Genomic DNA, 18,858 nt, shown 5'->3' on the forward strand with positions numbered 1-18,858 from the left:
AAATCTTGTTTGGCCAAGATTGTGATGCTAAAAAAGCAGCTTATACCACGCTTTCAAAGGAAAGTCGTATTTCTAATTTTTACTGAATGATTCGCACTCTCTGGCCCCTGAACATTATTCTTGGGTATACCAAAAACGTCATTACGGACCTACGGAGGACAGAACTTGAGGGGTGGAGCCTCCATCCTGTGCCGGAAGCGGCTGTCCCTTAGTGCGCCTGCGTGGTTCTCCCACGCCCTGCGAAGGATTGCTATCCATTCGCTCTGCGCTTGACAGCTCTTCCTGGCAGTGGGCGGCCATCTTGCCTGAAGCCTGAGACAGGGAGAAGAGAGACAGAAGAAAAGGGTGACACTGGTCTCAGGGCCGCCCCGGGGGCCTCAAGAGCCGGAGGCAGCCCCGGAGGTGGTCTCTGATCCCGGGCCCTGCTCTTGAACCCAAAAAGGGAAGGCGGGGGGCGGGGGGCAAGAAGATGGATGGAGAATGCCAAGGATTGCTAGACCGGGGGTGGGGCGTCGCTATGGCGACCGGGGAGGGGCGGGATCAGATCTGAATCGCTGGTGTGAATCTTCCGGGAGCTGCCCGGGGAGGGCAGGGCTGGGGTGATGACCATGCTAACTGCCGGGTGCTACTTCGCGACGTCCCGGCGTAGAGGGACTAAGTGTCTATGGCAACGGTCGTCTGGCAGAAGGGGAGGAACTAAGTCCTTTCACTTGAAACGCTGACATTCCAGGACCTTGTCCTGCAGGCTCCCGCGGGCGGACAGGCCGGAAGAGGAGGCCGGGGAATGGCCGCGGTGTGGCAGCAGGTCTTAGCAGTAGACGCGAGGTGAGGCGTGGGGTCGAAGCCCATGGGAACGGAAGTTACTGGGGTGCATGCGCAATGGCGATAAGTGAGGCTGGGCGGAGAACTTGCCTTATGCGGCTGCGTGGGCGTGCCGGAGGTGAGCATGCGCAGTAGCAGGGTGTGGGGGCTTGCCCGCAGAGAGAAGAGCTGGCCGGAGGGTCGTAAAGAGCATGCTTGGAAAGTGCGGTCAGATGTGGGCATGCGTCAAGAGGCTGTGCTTCCAGAGCCTTTGGGAGGGGGTGTTGGAGCTCAGGCTAGTGACATCCTGTTCCCCACCATTGCCCCCTCCCCCCGCAGACTTCTCTTACCATCATCACTTCCCCAGTCTGACCCCATCACCATCCCATACTGACCTCCACCGTTGCCCCACACTAACCCCCATCACCATGTCATCCTGACCCGTGTTGTTGTCTACACTGACTCGGTCACCACATCCCAAATCCAACAAAGCTTCAGACGGCCTCCATTGCCCCCACACTGACCTCGTCATCATGCCCTTTATTACTGTAGACCCACCCTCCTCACAGCACCAGAGGGACCCCCATCACCGCTGCTGATCACTTGCCATCCTGACCTCTCACTGCCACACACCTCATTCTCTTTCCCTGTCCCTTGAGCTGATTGAGTCCCTCTGTCCTGTGCCTGCTGCCCATCCTGCCTCCTGCCATCATAGGTACAACGCGTACCGCACACCAACGTTTCCACAGTTTCGGACACAGTATATCCGTCGGCGCAGCCAGCTACTGCGGGAGAATGCCAAGGCTGGGCACCCCCCGGCACTGCGTCGGCAGTACCTGAGGCTGCGTGGGCAGCTGCTGGGCCAGCGATACGGGCCCCTCTCCGAGCCAGGCAGTGCTCGTGCCTATAGCAACAGCATCGTCCGCAGCAGCCGAACTACCCTTGACCGCATGGAGGTGAGCTCCACCCCATGCTCCTGCCATAAATACCACCTACCTCCATATACATTCACTCAGCAGACTTGTCAAGCACCTGCTATGTGCAAGGCACTGTTCTAGGCTCTTGGATGACCATAGAGCAAAAAGAGATCATCTAAAGTCAGTAAACAGACAATAAACAAGATAAGCAGGTTGATAGATGGGCAATAAACAGGATAAATAGTGCAATAGGCATACCAAATCAGATAAACAAGTTCAATAATTAACGTGGCTTATAGTGAGGAGTGCTAAGATGGAAAAATAAAGCAGACTTGGGGGATAAAATGAGACTGGTGTGAAGGACAGAGGGAAGCTGTTTTTGATGGGGATGATCAGGAAAGTCTTCTCCAAGGAGGTGACAGTTGAGCTGAGATTTGAATGAAGCAAGAGACTGAGCTGAGTGTTTTTTGGGGGAAAGTGTTCATTCTTTCTTCACAGAACATTTATGGAGTATCCACTGAGTAGGGGAAGGGGGCAAGCAGGAGAACAGCACAGAAGCCACCACAGTAGTCCAAGCGATGGTGGTGGCAGTGGCTAGGGTGAGAAGGGATCTGGTTCTAGGCATATTTTCAAGACCCCAGACCCCATAAGTTCCTGGGGGCTTCTTTTAAGATGTGCCCACCATGACCCTCTGTTTGCAGGACTTTGAGGATGATCCTCGGGCCCTGGGGGCTCGTGGGCACCGCCGTTCTGTCAGCCGAGGCTCCTACCAGCTGCAGGCACAGATGAACCGTGCTGTCTATGAGGATAGGTACGCCCCAGGGGCAGCTGTGAGCTGGGGCTTTGTGGAGGGGGGGAGGGCCATGGGGCAACAGCAGACTGGATGCTAACAGGCACCTTACATTATCTCCCACTCCCATTGGGGCCCAGGCCCCCTGGCAGCGTAGTACCTACATCAGCAGCAGAAGCCAGTCGAGCCATGGCTGGGGACACATCACTGAGTGAGAACTATGCTTTTGCGGGCATGTACCATGTCTTCGACCAGCACGTGGATGAGGCAGGTAAGCCAGCTCCGGTAGCGGGTCGCATCACCATGCATTTGCCTAAACTGTGACAACTATTCAGTGCATCTGTTTCTGGAATGCAAAGTCTCTGGCCCACCTCCGAAGGAGGAATTGCGATCCATAAAGCTTTTTGCGGGGGTGCCTGGCTGGCTCAATCGATGGAGCATACGACTCTTGATCTCAGGGTTGTGGGTTTGGGTCCCACATTGGGTACAGAGATTACTATTTTTTTTTTTTTTGGGATATAATTTATTGTCAAGTTGGCTGACATACAGTGTTACCATATAGGTCCATACAGGGGCCAGCCGAGTGAGCCTAGTGTATACAGTGTGTTCTTGGTTTTGGGGGTAGATGCCTGTGATTCATCGCTTAAATACAACACCCACTGCTCATCCCAAGTGCCCTCCTCAATGCCCATCACCCATTTCCCCCTTTCCCCCACCCAAGATTATTTTAAAAATCTTAAAATAAAAACACTTTCTGCAAACATAAAAGCTCTCTGCAAAGTAAAGCTCTGTGCAAACTCTCAGGTATTTTATCTACCATAAAAGGGCTCAGCAGCTTAAAAGAGGACTTTGCAGAAGGCTTCTGGGGTTGTGAGTTGCTTGGAAGAGTTCAGAACCTTTACAGAGAAATCTCCTTGCAAAAGGCCGCACGGGTTTTGCAAACTGCCGAGACCTTGGTAATTGTAAAGTGCTTGCTGAGGTGTAGGGGGCTTTTGGAAAAGGGCCTTCTGGGGTTCCAACTCCCTTCCCCAGCCAAGGAAAGCCCTTTGCTGAGGCCATTGTCCTTGGCGTGGTGGGTCCGGGCCCCTGGCCCACACGTCAGAGCCTTATGTAAATGAAAGCACCTGGTGAGTGTGCTGAGTCCCACGAACGGCTCCTTTGCATTGCAGTGCCAAGAGTGCGCTTCGCCAATGATGACCGGCACCGCCTGGCCTGCTGTTCCCTCGACGGCAGCATCTCACTGTGCCAGCTGGTGCCTGCCCCGCCCACCGTGCTCCGTGTACTGCGGGGCCACACCCGCGGTGTCTCTGACTTCGCCTGGTCCCTCTCCAACGACATCCTTGTGTCCACCTCACTCGATGCTACCATGCGCATCTGGGCCTCTGAAGACGGCCGCTGCATCCGGGAGATTCCTGACCCCGATGGCGCCGAATTGCTCTGCTGCACCTTCCAGCCGGTCAACAACAACCTCACTGTGGTCAGGCCCCAGGGTGTCCACTCACTGAGGGCGGGGATGCTGGGCCGGGAGAGCTGTCCCAGGGAATCTGTCTGAGGGTCAGGGCGGTCCCCTCCAGTCCATCACCAGAGTCCCCCTGTGGTCAGACTCAGAGGGAAATGAGTCAGAATGGGGATGCGGTTCTTGGCTTGGGGTGACCTTGCTAATGTAGACTCCAGTGGGGACTGGTCAGGAGGCTGAGTCCCAGCTCTGGTAGCCCTTTCGGTCCTGTCAACAGCAGTGCTGCCATTTTCCAAGTGCAGGGGCTGTTGGCTGGGGATCAGGGTGACTAGTCAGAAGGCTGGTCTCTCAGTGGCAGCGGTCCTGCCACTCTCAGTGGCAGGGTCATCCTGCGGTCCGACCCCAGGATGGAGAGTTAGAGGGTGGGGGAAGGGAGTGAAAATCTGGCCTGGCCCTGAGGGGCCTAGAGGGGACCGGCCGCATGAGCTTGTGTACTGGGATCCTTTCTGCTGCACCAGCCCCAGTGTGGGCAAGTGTCCAGCAAGGACCAGGCAGGAAGCAGACCGGCTATTATTACCAGCCTAGGACGGCCCTGTGGTTTGCCTGTCACAGGGGGTGCTGCCTCAGGGGCAGCATTATGGGTCTGAGACCCCCTTAGTCCGGGAGCAGCTGTCTATCCTGGTTAGGTTGCAAGAGGGGCTGGCTCTGAAGGATCACAGGCCTGGGTCGCCTTTTAGTCTACCTGCCACAGCCCCACTGGGGTTAGAGTCCAGTAGGAACCAGCTGGTCCCATCCACAGTGGCTCCATTATGGTCAGACTCGAGGAGGGACTGGCTGAGAGCAGGATGACAGCACGCAGATGTCACCCACAGGTGGGGAATGCCAAGCACAACGTGCACGTTATGAACATCTCCACGGGCAAGAAAGTGAAGGGTGGCTCCAGCAAGCTGACGGGCCGGGTTCTTGCTCTGTCCTTTGATGCCCCTGGCCGGCTACTCTGGGCAGGAGATGACCGCGGCAGTGTTTTCTCCTTCCTTTTTGACATGGCCACAGGTAGGCAGGTCCCAGGCCTGCATCCGGGTATTCGCACTCCCCCTCGGCCCAGTGCAGGGGCCCTCACCCTCACCTTTGCCTCCCCTCCCTCCGCTATTACAGGGAAACTGACCAAAGCCAAGCGTCTGGTGGTGCACGAGGGTAGCCCTGTGACCAGCATCTCCGCCCGCTCCTGGGTCAGCCGAGAGGCCCGGGACCCCTCGCTACTCATCAACGCTTGCCTCAACAAGCTGCTGCTCTATAGGTGGGTCTTCCCTGTCTGGGCTGCCTGGAGATGCAGGGCCCACTGCCTCCATCAGCCCGGGATGGGAGCACCGTCTCCTCGTAGGACCCAAAAGCCTGTCTCCTCCATCAGGTTAAGTTCAGTGAGTGGAGAAGCCCGGTCTCCTTACAATAATGATGATAGCGATGGTAGTAGCAATGGCAGAAGTCGCTGGTGCTTACGTGGCAGTTGCTGGCACCAGGCCCTGTTGGAGCACCTCATATGTACCACTTCATTTAATCCACAACAGCCCTGTGAGGAAGGTGCTGTCATCGCGTTCATTTCACAGATGACCAACGTGAGGCATAGCATAGACTGGGCCCCCCTGAAAGCAGAGGTCTGTTCTCCTTCCTTCCTTCCTTCCTTCCTTCCTTCCTTCCTTCCTTCCTTCCTTCCTTCCTTCTTTTTTGATTGTGTCAAACCCACAAACTGTAAGATCTTGATCTGAGCCAAAGTCGGACGCTTAACCGACTGAGCCACCCAGGTGCCCCATCTTTTTTAATTTTTTTTTTTATTTTTTTGAGTGGAGGAGTTTACCATCCCTGCTGATGTATGACATGTTACCCAAATGCAGTTTGCAGCCCATGCTGGAATGACCTGAAGGGCTTCACAAAATCCTGGCCAGGCCCCACTCCAGGCCATTGATTCCAGAAGCTCTGGGGCAGGACTGGGCATTGGTACATTGAAAAGTTCCCCAAGTGCTGTCCAGTGATGTCCGAAAACCACTGCCCAACAGGATGCTTTTAGTTTATTGTTTTATTTTTCTACTCTTTTAAAAAAATTAACACACACACACACGCATATCTATATATTTTTTGTTTATTTATTTATTTTTGAGAGAGAGAGAGCAAGTGGGGTAGGGGCAGAGAGAGAGGGGAGAGAGAGAATCCCAAGCAGCCTCTGCACTGTCAGCGCAGACCATGACTTGGGGCTCAGGCTCACGAACTATGAGATCATGACCTGAACCAAAACCACGAGTTGGATGCTTAACCGACGGAGACACCCAGGAGCCCCTATAGTTCTTAATTTAGGTATACTCCCAAGTTTTTGGCTATTTCCCCCATCCCCTCCCTTCCGTCCTCCTCCTTCCTGCCACTTGCTGTGGTAGAGCCTGATAACAACTCTGGAAGTACCTTCCTATATTTTGTTCTCTCCCCTGTAATTCTAGGTGTGCACACCCATCCACACGTTTCCGGGGGAGGGTCATTGTTTTACAGGAGCGGCTCCTACATCCTTTTCCACTGCTCACTTTTCTCACCAGATGATGCTGTGGAAATGCCCCCAAGTCACCTACAGTGCTGTCGGTTCATTCTTTTGAATGGCCTTGTCGTATTCTGCAGTGCAGGGATATCTAGTGTGGTCAGCCCCTTCCTCTCTGTGCCTGTCTTAACACCAGGATCTCTTAGAAACCCCTAGAAAGAGAAACCAGTGAACAACACACTGCAGCGGCTCCCCGTCTACACCAACAGGTAGTTTCCAAACTGTCACGAGCTCACACAGCAGCCCATGCTTCGTAGGTAGGTATACACGGTCATCTCAAAACTGGATTGTGTGAACCTTGAGAAGAACTCGGGCGCAGGGGCACAGACGGGCCCCCCTCCCCACCATGCATTGCCATCCAGAGCTGAGGTTCCACGCCCTGAGCTGCTCTAACCCTCCCCTCAGGGTGGTAGACAACGAGGGGACCCTGCAGCTGAAGAGAAGCTTCCCCATCGAGCAGGGCTCACACCCTGTTCGCAGCATCTTCTGTCCCCTCATGTCCTTCCGCCAGGGGGCCTGTGTGGGTGAGTTCCCCAGGGTCGGGGCATATGGGGGGCCAGGGAGGGGCAGGGACCAGAGCTGCTGCCGATCTGGCTCAGATCTCACAATCCCCAGGTGCCCAGACTTTCTGGGCCTTGAGAACTCTCCCATCCCAGCAGCTTCCACTTTGAATGAAGACCCCTAAACAGCTTAGAATCCTCACGGCATGAGACACAGCACCCCCCACCCCCAAACAGCTCAGAGACCTCACAGTCTGGACGCAGGACTAAAACAGCCAGGTGACCCCTGTCTAGGGACGGTCCCTCCCACACCTCCCCACACCTCCCCACACCACACTGGGGCTTCACACCCTGGGCACCCCGCTTCCTCCTGCAACATCTCCTGAGGGCCTCTCCCTCTTGTCCGGGCAGTGACGGGCAGCGAGGACATGTGTGTGCACTTCTTTGATGTGGAGCGAGCAGCCAAGGCCGCTGTCAACAAGCTGCAGGGCCACAGCGCACCTGTGCTGGACGTCAGCTTCAACTGTGATGAGAGCCTGCTGGCTTCCAGCGACGCCAGTGGCATGGTCATCGTCTGGAGGCGGGAGCAGAAGTAGGTGGCTTCCGGCCCTGCTGTGTCCACCTCCCCGTCCACTTCCTGCCTTGTGTTTGTAAATAAAGTTTCTGTGGTTGTGTCGATGGCTGGCTCCCAGGTCTGCTGGGGTTGGGATCGGGCAAAAGGGAATCTGTAGGACCCAAGTTGGAATGGTGTTCACTTCCGCATTCATGCACTGATTTCTTCATTCAGTTAGCAACCATTTATTGAATGCCTGCCGTGTCCTAGGCGCCACCTTAAACGTTTTACACAGTCCTGCTGTAGACAAACATCGAGCACCTACCGTGCACTGGGAACTGTTGTAGGCACTGGGGGTGTAGCTGTAACCTCAACAGACAGAAATCCCTGCCTTCGTGGGGCTTACGTTCTAGCGCAGGTAGATAATAGACAAAAATATATCCCAGGTCAGCTCAGGATCAGTGCTGTGAGGGAAAAGAAAGGACAGGAGGCCAAGGCACAAGAGTGAGATGTTGTGCTCTTTTTGGTGCTGTGATCAGGGAAGGTGGTGAAATTTAAAGACCTGAATGAAGTGAGAGGGAGCCATGGTGTGTGGGAGAGAACATTCTAGGCAGAGAGGAAAAGGCAATGCAAAGGCAGAGGCTGGAGTGTGCCAGAAGGATCACTGAAGAGGCTGGTGTGGCTGGACCACAATGTGGTAGATGAGGCTTTATGGCCACAGTGAAGACTTGGGCTTTTTCTTTTTTTAATGTCTGTTTTTGGGGGGGGGGGGAGGGGATCCGAAGCAGACTCCAGGCTCTGTGCTGACAGCAGAGAGCCCAATGTGGGGTTCGAACTCCCAAATCGTGAGATCATGACCTGAGCCAGAAGTCAGACACTTAACCTACTGAGCCACGCAGGCACCCTGACTTAGGCTTTTTCTGAGTAAGAGGTGAGTCACTGGTTTGAGCAGGGGAGGGACACGCTCCAATTTGGTTGTGTGAGGACCCCTCTGGGTGCTGTGAAGACTTGGAGGTGGGGGCAAGGGTGGAAGCAAGCGGATCAGTCCGGAGGCCCTGCGGTAGCCGAGGTGAGCAGTGATGAGGACTTGTGCCAGGATAGTGGCAGTGGGGAATTGAGGTGAGAAACGTTGGCTTCTACCACAGGGGTTTCATGTGAGTCTGCAGGGCTCTGCTGCCTCCCCGGGAAGGCTGAGGCTCCCGGCTCCCCTGACGCTTGTTCCCCACAAACAGGCGGAGCTAGTGTCTCCTGCTGGGGGAGGGAGGGGACGGAGATTCTCTGCATCCCCAGAGCAACTCCAGACCACCCCAAGCTCTTTCCACGCCCACCCAGGTCCCAAATCCAAGGCCTGAAACAGCTGAAAGTCTGTAAAGTGGTGTTCAAATTTGAGGGGGGCCCTGACCTGACTGAAGAGAGAAAGCCTGGGGTATAAACAAGGTGGGGGCTAGAGAACGAAAGCCCTGGTCAATGACCTGAGTCACCCGGAAATGTCAAAGTTGCCGGAAATGCCAAGGTGGGGGGGCTCTTGCTCCGGCTGAGCCCTTCCAGCTGCAGAGGCCACCACATCCAGATGCATCAGTCGGAACTGTGGCCACCACCTTGAGACCTCAGGGTCAGTCCGCAGAGCCACAGGCACTCTAACCTGGCTCGACGTAAGTGAGCTACTGAACTAACACTAGCAACCTTGAAGGAGGAAAATAACCTGTGTACTCAAGACACTGTTATTTGACAGTGTGGTTACTTGCAGCCAGAAGCATTTCTACCTGGTGCTTCCATCTGACTTTAAGATAAATGGTGATGAGGTAAGGACATCAGAGAGTTGGACTGTTCATGATGAAGTTCGTGTATCTGTGTTGGGTGTCCCCAAGACCGCTCAGACCCCAGGGTTTGCTGGGAGGACTCTCAGTCTCAGCATACGGTTGTATACACAGCTATGGTTTCTTCCAGGGAATCTAATAGGGAGAAAGACACAGAGCACAATCAGCAAAGAGAAATGGGTGCCTGGGGCAAATTTCAGGGGAGACCAGCCAGGCACAAGCTTCCAAGGGTCCTCTCCCAGCGGAGTCACACAGGACACACGTAATTCTCCCATCATGGCTTGTGATAACCCAGAGAAGCTCATTATTAGAGGTTGAGTGCCCAGGGTTTTTACTGGGGGCTGGTATGCATGGTCAGCCAAGTTGGGCTGCCTGGCATATACCCAGCTTCCAGACTCCCAAAAGAAAAGCAGGTGTTTGGCATAAACCAGAGCGCTTATCGGAACAGTTGAGGCACAGTGAGCCACACATCATTTAGAGAGTGGTGAGAACCCTCGTGAAATCTCAAAAGTTTCCAGATGCCAGCCGAGCGCCGTCCTTGAAGCAGACCTTTACAAGGAGAGAAGCTCAGGCCTGCCGCGTTAACTTTTTCTGCATGCTGTGCAACACCGAAAAGATGCTCGGCTTCAACCAAAGCCAGTGGGTGGGCAAGATCACTTGGGAAAACCTCATTTGTCTCTAGCAACTTCTTTATTTCTTCACATTTTTAAAAAAACTACAATGAGATATCACCTCACACCTGTTTTAAGTATATTTATTTATTTTGAGAGAGAGCACAAGCAGGGGTGGGGGACAGAGAGAGAGGGGGACAGAGGATCCACAGCGGGCTTGGTGCTGACAGCAGAGAACCTGATGCAGGGCTTGAATTCACGAACCATGAGATCATGACCTGAGCTGAAGTCAGATGCTAAACCAACTGAGCCACTTAGGCGCCCCTCTTCACATTCTTCACGTTGCTAGTTGAGTCTGGACTCAAGATGGCTAACTGCTGATATCCAACATGATTTGGGTGGGTTCCTTCTTGTGAAATTTTCAGGTGGCAGAGTTGACATCCTATTTTTAATTTTTAATTTTTAATTTTTAATTTTTTACTTGATTTTTTTAAAGTAATCTCTATGCCCAATATAGGGCTCAAACTCACAACCCCGAGATCAAGAGTTACATGTGACTGAGCCAGCCAGGTGCCCCAACATTCTGCTTGAAATTAATTTTCATGATACCTTTTTTTTTTTTTAATGTTTATTTATTTTTGAGAGAGAGAGAGCTCGAACCAGGGGGGTGCAGTGAGAAAGGGAGACAGTGGATCTGAAGTGGGCTCTGTGCTGAAAGCAGAGAGCCTGACGTGGGTCCCAAATTCACAAACAACAGTCATGACCTGAAACAAAGTCAGATGCTTAACCGACTGAGCCACCCAGACGCCCCTCATGATACCTTTTCTTGACTTACAACCTAAGAGGAAATAAGTAGTGAGCAATTAAAAAAAATCTTATTGGTTAAATTTGGGCCTCTGTTAACTTGTCCATCATCACTGTGCATCCTGTTTGACATCAGATCTGGAACTCTTAACCACTCCACCATCAGTGCTGCTCTAGTGTTGCCTCAAATCCAGGCCCCCATTAACTGTTATATGCCCTTTGACTCTGAACTTGTGCATTTACTTCATCAAAAGCCTCTCTAGTTTGAGCTTGAAGCAGAGCCTTTGTTAATTATTACCTCATCAGTGTACCGCTGATCAAATATCAAACCAGGGCCTCTGTATAATATTCCATCAGCTACTATCTTTTGATCTGACCTTAAAGTTGGGATTCTGTTCATTTGTGATCAGCGCCCTTTTGCTTCATTCCAACCTCAAGGACCCTCAATCCTGATCTTGAATCTAGGCCTCTGTTAATTATTTTACCATTTATGCCCTTATGGCGTCAATTCCAATCTGCTCTGTTAAGCTTGTAGCTTAACAGTTGTGCCATTAACCTGTGTGGTCCAAATTTCAGCCCAGGCTTCTGCTAACTAACTATTCTACCATCACTGTCTCTTTGGTCTAAACTCAAATCTGGGCATTTCTTTTTTTTTAAGTTTATTTATTTATTTTGAGAGGGGGAGGGGCCGAGAGAGAGAGAGGGAGAGAGAGAATCCCAAGCAGGCTCCATGCTGTCGTGCAGAGCCCAACACAGGGCTCAAATTCATGAACCATGAGATCATGACCAGAGCTGAAATCAAGAGTCCACACTTAACTGAATGAGCAGGCCCAGGGGCACCTGGGCCTCTCTTAACATTTCCTCCACCAACGCCTTGCTTGTATGACCTCAAACCCAGGCATCTTTTTTAAGATTTTATCTTTATTTTATTTTATTTTATTTTATTTTATTTTATTTTATTTTAATGTTTATTCAACTTTGGGAGAGAGAGCATGAGCATGAGTGGGGGAAGAGGCAGAGAGAGAGAGGGAGACACAGAATCCGAAGCAGGCTCCAGGCTCTGAGCTGTCAGCACAGAGCCCGACGTGGGGCTTGAACCCACAAACTGTTAGGTCATGACGTGAGCCGAACTTGGACACACAACCGACTGAGCCACCCAGGAGCCACTTAAGATTTTATTTTTAAGTAATCTCTACACCCAACGTGGGGCTCAAACTCGCAACCCCAAGATCAAGAGTTGCATGCTCTACTGACTGAGCCAGCAAGGCGCCCCAACCCAGGTACTTTTAACTTTACCACCATCAGTATCCACCTGTTCTACCCTCAGACCTGGTCTTCTGCTAATGCTTGCATCATCAACACCTCTGGTTTTCCTTCAAACTCAAGTCTTGTTAACTCTTCCACCATCAGTGCTACAGAGGTCTAAACTCTAGCCTGGGACTCTATTTAGAATTCTACCATCAATAACTCTTTGTCCTTGAATCCAGGCTTCAGTTAACTCATTATCAATGCCCCTCAGGTCTGAAACCTGAGCCTGTTAACTTTTCCACAATGCTCCTCTGGCTTGACTTCAATAAACTATTCCACAATCTGTACCCCTGTGATCTCACCTTGAACCCTGGCCTCTATTTACTATTCTTTTATAACTATTCCTTTAATCTGACCTTGAACCTAAGACACTGGTAATGCTTGTAGCATCAATCCTCTCTGGGAAAACCTCAGCCCCCATGCCTGTTAACTATTCCATTATCACTTCCGTTCTGTTCTGACCTTGAACCTGAGCTTCTGCAAACTATTCTACCATTAATACCCCTCTGGTCTTAATTTGGAACTGAAATTCTGCTGACTACTCTTTGGTCCAACCTTGAGTCTGGGCCTATGATTAATACCCCCTGTCACTAGCTTTTTTCTCGGACTTTTTGAATTCTAGAACCATCAAGGCATCTCTGGTCTGACCTCGAATCCAGACTCTCTGAATTTTTATTCCATTGAGAGCTCCTTTGATTTGAATATTTACATGGGCATCCAACTTAAGCTCAGGTCGTGATCTCATAGTTCATGAGTTCGAGCCCCCCATGGGGCTCGCTGCTGTCGTCACGAAGCCCGCTTTGGATCATCTGTCTCCCTCTCTCTGCCCCTTCCTGGCGCGCACTATCTCTCAAAAATAAACAAATGTTAAAAAATAAAACCCTCCTGGGGTGCCTGGGTGGCTTAGTTGGTTGAGCGTCTGACTTGGGTTCAGGTCATGATCTCATGGTTCATGGGTTTGAGCCCCACATCGGGCTCTGTGTTGACAGCTCAGAGCCTGGAGGCTGCTTCAGATTCTGTGTGTGTCTCTCTCTTCCTGCCTTCTCCCGCTCACACACACACACACACACACACACACACACACACTGTCTCTCTCTCTCTCTCTCTCAAAAAATAAATAAAAATTAAAAAAAAAAAAAACCCTCCTGATCTCTCCTACCTTGACCTCAAACCTGGATCTCTTTATTCCACCATCAGTGATTTTCTGGTCCGTTATTGAACCCTGTGTACTAACTCTTCTACCGTTAATGTCCCTTTTATCTGACTTTGAATCACAATCCCTGTTAATTCTTCCACTGTCAATTCCCCTCTGGTGGTGTTGCCTTCCAGGGATAAGGCTACCGCTGTTAACGCTCCCTTGGCCTGAGCTTAAACAAGGCCTTTCGTTAGTAACTTTGCCATCAATAGACTGTTTTACAGCTCTGACCCTGCCATATGTTAACTAGTCCATCATCCATGTTCTATTTTCTGACCTTAAACCTGGACTATTGTTAATTTAAGTCTTTCAATATCTGTGCCCCTTTGGTAAGATTTCAAGCCCAGGGTTCTGGCAGTGGTGGCCTTCTGGTCTGGACTCAAATATAGGAGATAAATGCTACTAAACTTATGAGGACTTCAAAGTGGTCCCTACTGGTGAAATACAGACTGCAGTCAGATATGATGGGGTGAGGGGTTCACAATGTGGACAAAGCTGTTCACAGAAATAAATGTAGATTCTCATGGAGGCACAGACTGGGATATGGACACTCTCATGATCCAAACCTGACTCTGTGAGCTGAGGAATCTCCACAACCCAGTCTGGGTGACCCACAGGTGTCCAAACTGCAGTCTGTAGGATCCCAGAAGTGTCTACTCCAGTAGAAGTAGAAGCGTCTACTACTTCTATCCCAGAAGTGTGATCCCAGGGAGGCCCACACCCCAGTATATATGTACCCAGAAGTGTCCACATTCCAGTCTTGTGACCTGAGGCGTATTGACACCCCAGTCTATACAGCTCCGGAAGCATTCATAGTACAGTCTGTCTGACCCCAGTGTTTCCAAATTGTGTCCTGTGTGACTCACGGGAGTTCACGGTCCCGGTCAGTGTTACCCCAAGTGAGCCAACACCCCAGTCTATATGATTCTCGGAGTGTCCAGACACGTATCTGTGTGCCCCCAGGAATGTTTACACCCCATTCACAAAGGAGAGGAGGAATGAATAGATATTCTTTCATTTCTGCTGCTGATAATTGGATAAATGTGGATTCAAATAAGTTTTAAAAACTTACAGGTACTCACAAGTTGAATTAAAAACAGGAGCTAGAACTTCCAAATCACTTGAAAAAATGATTCTATAACAAAAGGTAGACCATTAAGGAAATACTAAGGAAGCACAAAAAATACGGAAAACATGGGGTGCCTGGCTGGCTCAGTCGGTGAAACATGTGACTCTTGATCTTGGGGTCGTGAGTTCGAGTCCTATGTTGGGAGTAGAGATTACTTTAAAAAATTAAACATTTTAAAAAATCAACCAATGATATCTAAATCAAAATGATTCAGAAAGATTTTTTTGATGATAAGTAGAAAGTTATGAGAAAAGACATAAAAATAGCAGTTGCAGGGGCACCTGGGTGGCTCAGTCGGTTGAGTGTCCGACTTCAACTCAGGTCATGATCTCGCAGTCTGTGGGTTCGAGCCCCACATCGGGCTCTGAGCTGTCAGCTCAGAGCCTGGAGCCTGCTTCAGATTCTGTGTCTCCGTCTCTCTCTGCCCCTCCCCTACTCACACTCTGTCTCTCTCTGTCAAAAATAAACCTTAAAAAATTAAAAAAAAGAAAAAGAAATAGCAGTTGCAGCTTAATTCAAGATAGAATTAAGGGGAAAAAGCATCAAATATTCAAAAAGGACAGTTTTTAAATTTTTTAAGTTTATTTATTTTGAGAGAGAGAACAAGCAGGGTAGGGGCAGAGAGAGGGGGTAGAGAGAGATTCCCAAGCAGGCTCTGCACTGTCAGCGCAGAGCCTGATGTGGAGCTCGAACCCACGAACCTGAGATCGTGACCTGAGCAGAAACCAAGAGTCGGATGTTCAACCGTCTGAGCCACACAGGTGCCCCCAAAAAGGACACTTTTTATAAATCAAGGGCATGCTCAACATTGAGAGTATAAGAGTCATGAATGTCTGTAGTCCACATTAACAGAAACCACGCCTTTAGATAAAGGAAGAGAAGACAGCCAAATGAATCCTTGCCAACTTATTCATATGGCTGGATCAAGCCGAGCAGTCTTCGCATCAAACATTAAAGCATGAAATAGGCCTATAAATTAGGTTTAGCGGATAATGGAGGAAAACCGAGGAAGTGGACAGTAGTCTACCCATTTTCCCACCCCTGGACCCAAGGACGGTTACTCTTGTGGCCTTGGATGTTCTCTCTTGCAGTGAACATGAGTGGCCACAGGTACCGTGTTGAACACTCCTATTAGAACTTGACATCTTCAGGTGCTTCATCAATGGGAGAAATCCCTGATGGTCAAATTCCACCTCCAGCCTCATCTGAATAAAAAAGATGTGCACTGCTCAATTCTTGAACCACAAGAAATTCTCAAGTTAGGTGGGGCTCAGTCAGTTAAGCGTCAGACTTTGGCTCAGGTCTTGGTCTTGAGGTTCGCAAGCTCAAGCACCACATCAGGCTCTCTGCTGTCAGCAAGGAGTCGGCTTTGGATCCTCTGTCCCCCTCTTTCTCTGCCCCTCCCCCACTTGCATTTTCTCTTTCAAAAATAAACATTTAAAAAAAGAAACCCTCGAGCTATTAGAAAAAGAAAACATACAGTGGCCGTAATCTCAGAGCTCCATGCAATAATGATTAGAAACTGTACACAGTGAGGGGCACCTGGGTGGCTCAGTTGGTTAAGCATCTAACTCTTGGTTTCAGCTCAGGTCATGAACTGGTGGTTTTGTGAGTTCCGACTTCGAGCCCATCATTGGGCTCTGTGTTGACAGCACGGGGCCTGCTTGGAATTCTCTCTCCCCCTCTCTCTGCCCCTCCCCTGCTCTCTCTCTCTCTCTCTCTCTCTCTCTCTCAAAATAAGTAAACTTAAAAAAAATTAATAAATAAAACTGAAGAACATGCATTAAAAAAAAGAAATTGCACACAATCAGAAAAATTATGAAGAGGAAGCCAGCAAGCACAAAGAGTAGTTGGAATTTTTTCTTGATTTCTGTTTCCTCTATTGCCCAAGGTGATGCTCTAGCGCTTGGGGCAGGCTTGCTCCCAACACAGCAATATTACTCATTCTTGGGTCAGATTATTCAAATGCTAAGTACCATCGCTTTCAACTCTTCATTATTGATTTTTTTTCCTTAAGCTAAAACAACCCGTTGGACACCATTCCTTACTCTGCGTGTTACATGTTTCAGAAGCTCCCGGGACACTGATTTCCCAGATCCAGAAAAATGCAGTCCATCTGCTGTTTTCTCGGGCTTTTTTAAAATTATTACTATTCCCTCCGAACCAGATGGAAACATGTTTCAAATAAAAGCCAGTGCTGTGTTCTTCGCGCTCTATCCCACCTGCTTGGTGGCGCCGGGCTGGGTTTTATGGACACATGGCCGGTGAAGTTAAGGTCACTTCCTGCACCTTTCACTTGGCGCCACGCCCCTCCAATGTTCTCAGCTGAGCTTTATTGACTCAACCGGTCAGATAGCTACATTCAGCTGATAAAAAAGGTAGCCATTCTGCTTGTCTGCTTTCCCCACACTGGTGTGATTCTGGTGGGTGCAGCGTTAAGGCCCCTGGGATCCCCGGGGCATTTTATTGGGCCTTTCCTGTATAGCCTGTGTCGCAAGATAGGTTCTCTGAAAGCAGAATTTGAGATAGAATTTAGAGTTTAAGATGTTTATTAGGGATCTGGGGTGCCTGGGTAGCTCAGCCGGTTGAGCATCTAACTGGCTCTGGTCATGATCTCGCAGTTTGGTTGATGGGTTCGAGCCCCGCATGGGGTTGTCAGGGCGGAACCCGCTTCGGATCCTCTCTCTCCCTCTCTTTGCCCCTCCCCCACTCGCACTCTCTCTGTCTCAAAAAATAAGTAAACATTTAAAATGCAAAAGAAATAAAAAGAAAAAAAGAGGTTTCTTGGGGATCAATTCCTGAACAGGGAAACGGGAGGACGTTGGAAGAAGCGGAATTGGGCGGGCTTGGGCAAAGAGACCCCTGAGCTGCAAAGGCTTCACAAAACCCCAGCTGGCCTGGGGCGGAGCCCTGGAGCAAGGGTTGCCTGTCGGAGCGCCCCCTGTTGGGAAGAAACGCCGGGCTTTATACCTCGGCTGAGCTCAGTCACCGCATGTGGACTGGCCCAGGGCAGGGCTGGACCTGGGCGAGGTGGCTCTCAGCAGCTAAGGCCCACCCTGCGGAGCTGACCGCTTCGGGGAGCGCTTCCTTGAAAGGAGTTATGGGTGGTGCACACCCGCATCTACCACTGCCAGGAAAGGCACGAGAAGGGGGGCTGTGCAAACAGGTAGATGGCTACTGGGTAAGTAGCTGGGGTCCAGCTAAAATCCTGGTTCCCCCATGACTCAACCCACGGTCCTGAGCAGGTCACCTCGCCACTCTGTGCCTCCGTTTCCCCCGGACTCAATGGAGGCTTGGGCAGTCCGTTCATTGTTCGGACATATACTGAGTCTCTACAGTGTGCCAGGCCCTGTGCCAGGATATAACAGTGAACAGAACTGGCAAAACCTCTGCTCTCAGGAAACCGATATTCCCGGTGACCCCTAAAATCCATCTAGTAATGCACTCAGAGCAGAGGCTTAGGACGACTGTGACACACCGTGAGTGCGATGGCCTCAAGGCATATTCAGACAGGTGACAGGCTGGCATGAAAGCTGAGGAAATAATCAGCTGGATCCAGTGGTAATGGTGATGAAATTTGGCAGTTTCGGGTTCGTGAGAAAATGGCTAAGAAAGAATTCTTGAGACGCTTTTGGGGCAAAAGGGTGATTTTATTATAGGACGGGGACAGGACCCCGAGGGCAGAAAGAGCTACACTGGAATTGTGAGGAGCGACTGATTAAATACTTTTTTTTAAATTATGATATACTTTTAAGTTAGTGGGGGGTAGGTATAGTGTAAGTCTCTAAGGAATTTTGGAAGCAAGACTTTCAGGACCTTGAAGGACTAGCTGCTAAGGTTACTTTTAGGGGTGCCTCAGTGGCTCATTCGCTAAGCGTCCAACTTTGGCTCAGGTCATGATCTCGCGGGTTCGTGAGTTTGAGCCTCACGTCGGGCTCTGTGCTGAGAGCTCAGAGCCTGGAAACTTTCAGATTCTGTGTCTCACTCTCTCTCTGCCTCTCCCCTGCTCGCACTCTGTCCCTTTCTCTGTATCTCAAAAATAAACGTTAAAATTTTTTTTTTAAACTTTTTTTTTCAACGTTTATTTATTTTTGGGACAGAGAGAGACAGAGCATGAACGGGGGAGGGGCAGAGAGAGAGAGGGAGACACAGAATCGGAAACAGGCTCCAGGCTCTGAGCCATCAGCCCAGAGCCCGACGCGGGGCTCGAACTCACCGACCGAGAGATCGTGACCTGGCTGAAGTCGGACGCTTAACCGACTGCGCCACCCAGGCGCCCCAACGTTAAAAATTTTTTGAAAAAATAAAACAAAAGCATTTAGGCACTAAAGCAGCCATGTGTTGCTTGAGAAAAGCCACACTCTGCATGTTTCAGGTGTCTCTCACTGGGCTGCAACCTGTA

General features: G+C 50.5%; 1 protein-coding gene across 2 annotated transcripts; it reads left to right on the forward strand.

Annotated features, from left to right (window-relative positions):
* Nucleotides 1-264: 264 nt before the first annotated feature.
* On the forward strand, nucleotides 265-7,717 carry WDR13 (WD repeat domain 13). Of its 2 annotated transcripts, XM_040468684.1 has the most exons (10): nucleotides 266-402; nucleotides 746-825; nucleotides 1,517-1,757; nucleotides 2,420-2,529; nucleotides 2,649-2,779; nucleotides 3,678-3,985; nucleotides 4,837-5,017; nucleotides 5,120-5,261; nucleotides 6,945-7,063; nucleotides 7,451-7,717. In XM_040468684.1, exons 2-10 carry the CDS (start codon nucleotides 785-787, stop codon nucleotides 7,633-7,635), a joined length of 1,458 nt encoding a protein of 485 aa, XP_040324618.1. In that variant the 5' UTR covers nucleotides 266-402; nucleotides 746-784; the 3' UTR covers nucleotides 7,636-7,717. The 2 variants fall into 2 exon arrangements, with proteins under 2 accessions (XP_040324619.1, XP_040324618.1); XM_040468685.1 differs by lacking the exon at nucleotides 6,945-7,063 and having other exon boundaries at nucleotides 265-402; nucleotides 7,451-7,607.
* Nucleotides 7,718-18,858: the final 11,141 nt, after the last annotated feature.

This window comes from Herpailurus yagouaroundi, unplaced genomic scaffold (genome assembly GCF_014898765.1).
Source record: "Herpailurus yagouaroundi ecotype Mexico unplaced genomic scaffold, PumYag 67793, whole genome shotgun sequence".
Classification (NCBI taxonomy): domain Eukaryota; kingdom Metazoa; phylum Chordata; class Mammalia; order Carnivora; family Felidae; genus Herpailurus; species Herpailurus yagouaroundi.

Excerpts from the sequence above, each read along its gene's own strand:
- WDR13 (XM_040468684.1), top strand. The coding sequence starts at position 785 with ATGGCCGCGGTGTGGCAGCAGGTCTTAGCAGTAGACGCGAG. Across the intron at positions 1,758-2,419 it reads CTACCCTTGACCGCATGGAG|GACTTTGAGGATGATCCTCG; the intron begins GTGAGCTCCACC and ends CTCTGTTTGCAG. Across the intron at positions 2,780-3,677 it reads CCAGCACGTGGATGAGGCAG|TGCCAAGAGTGCGCTTCGCC; the intron begins GTAAGCCAGCTC and ends TTTGCATTGCAG.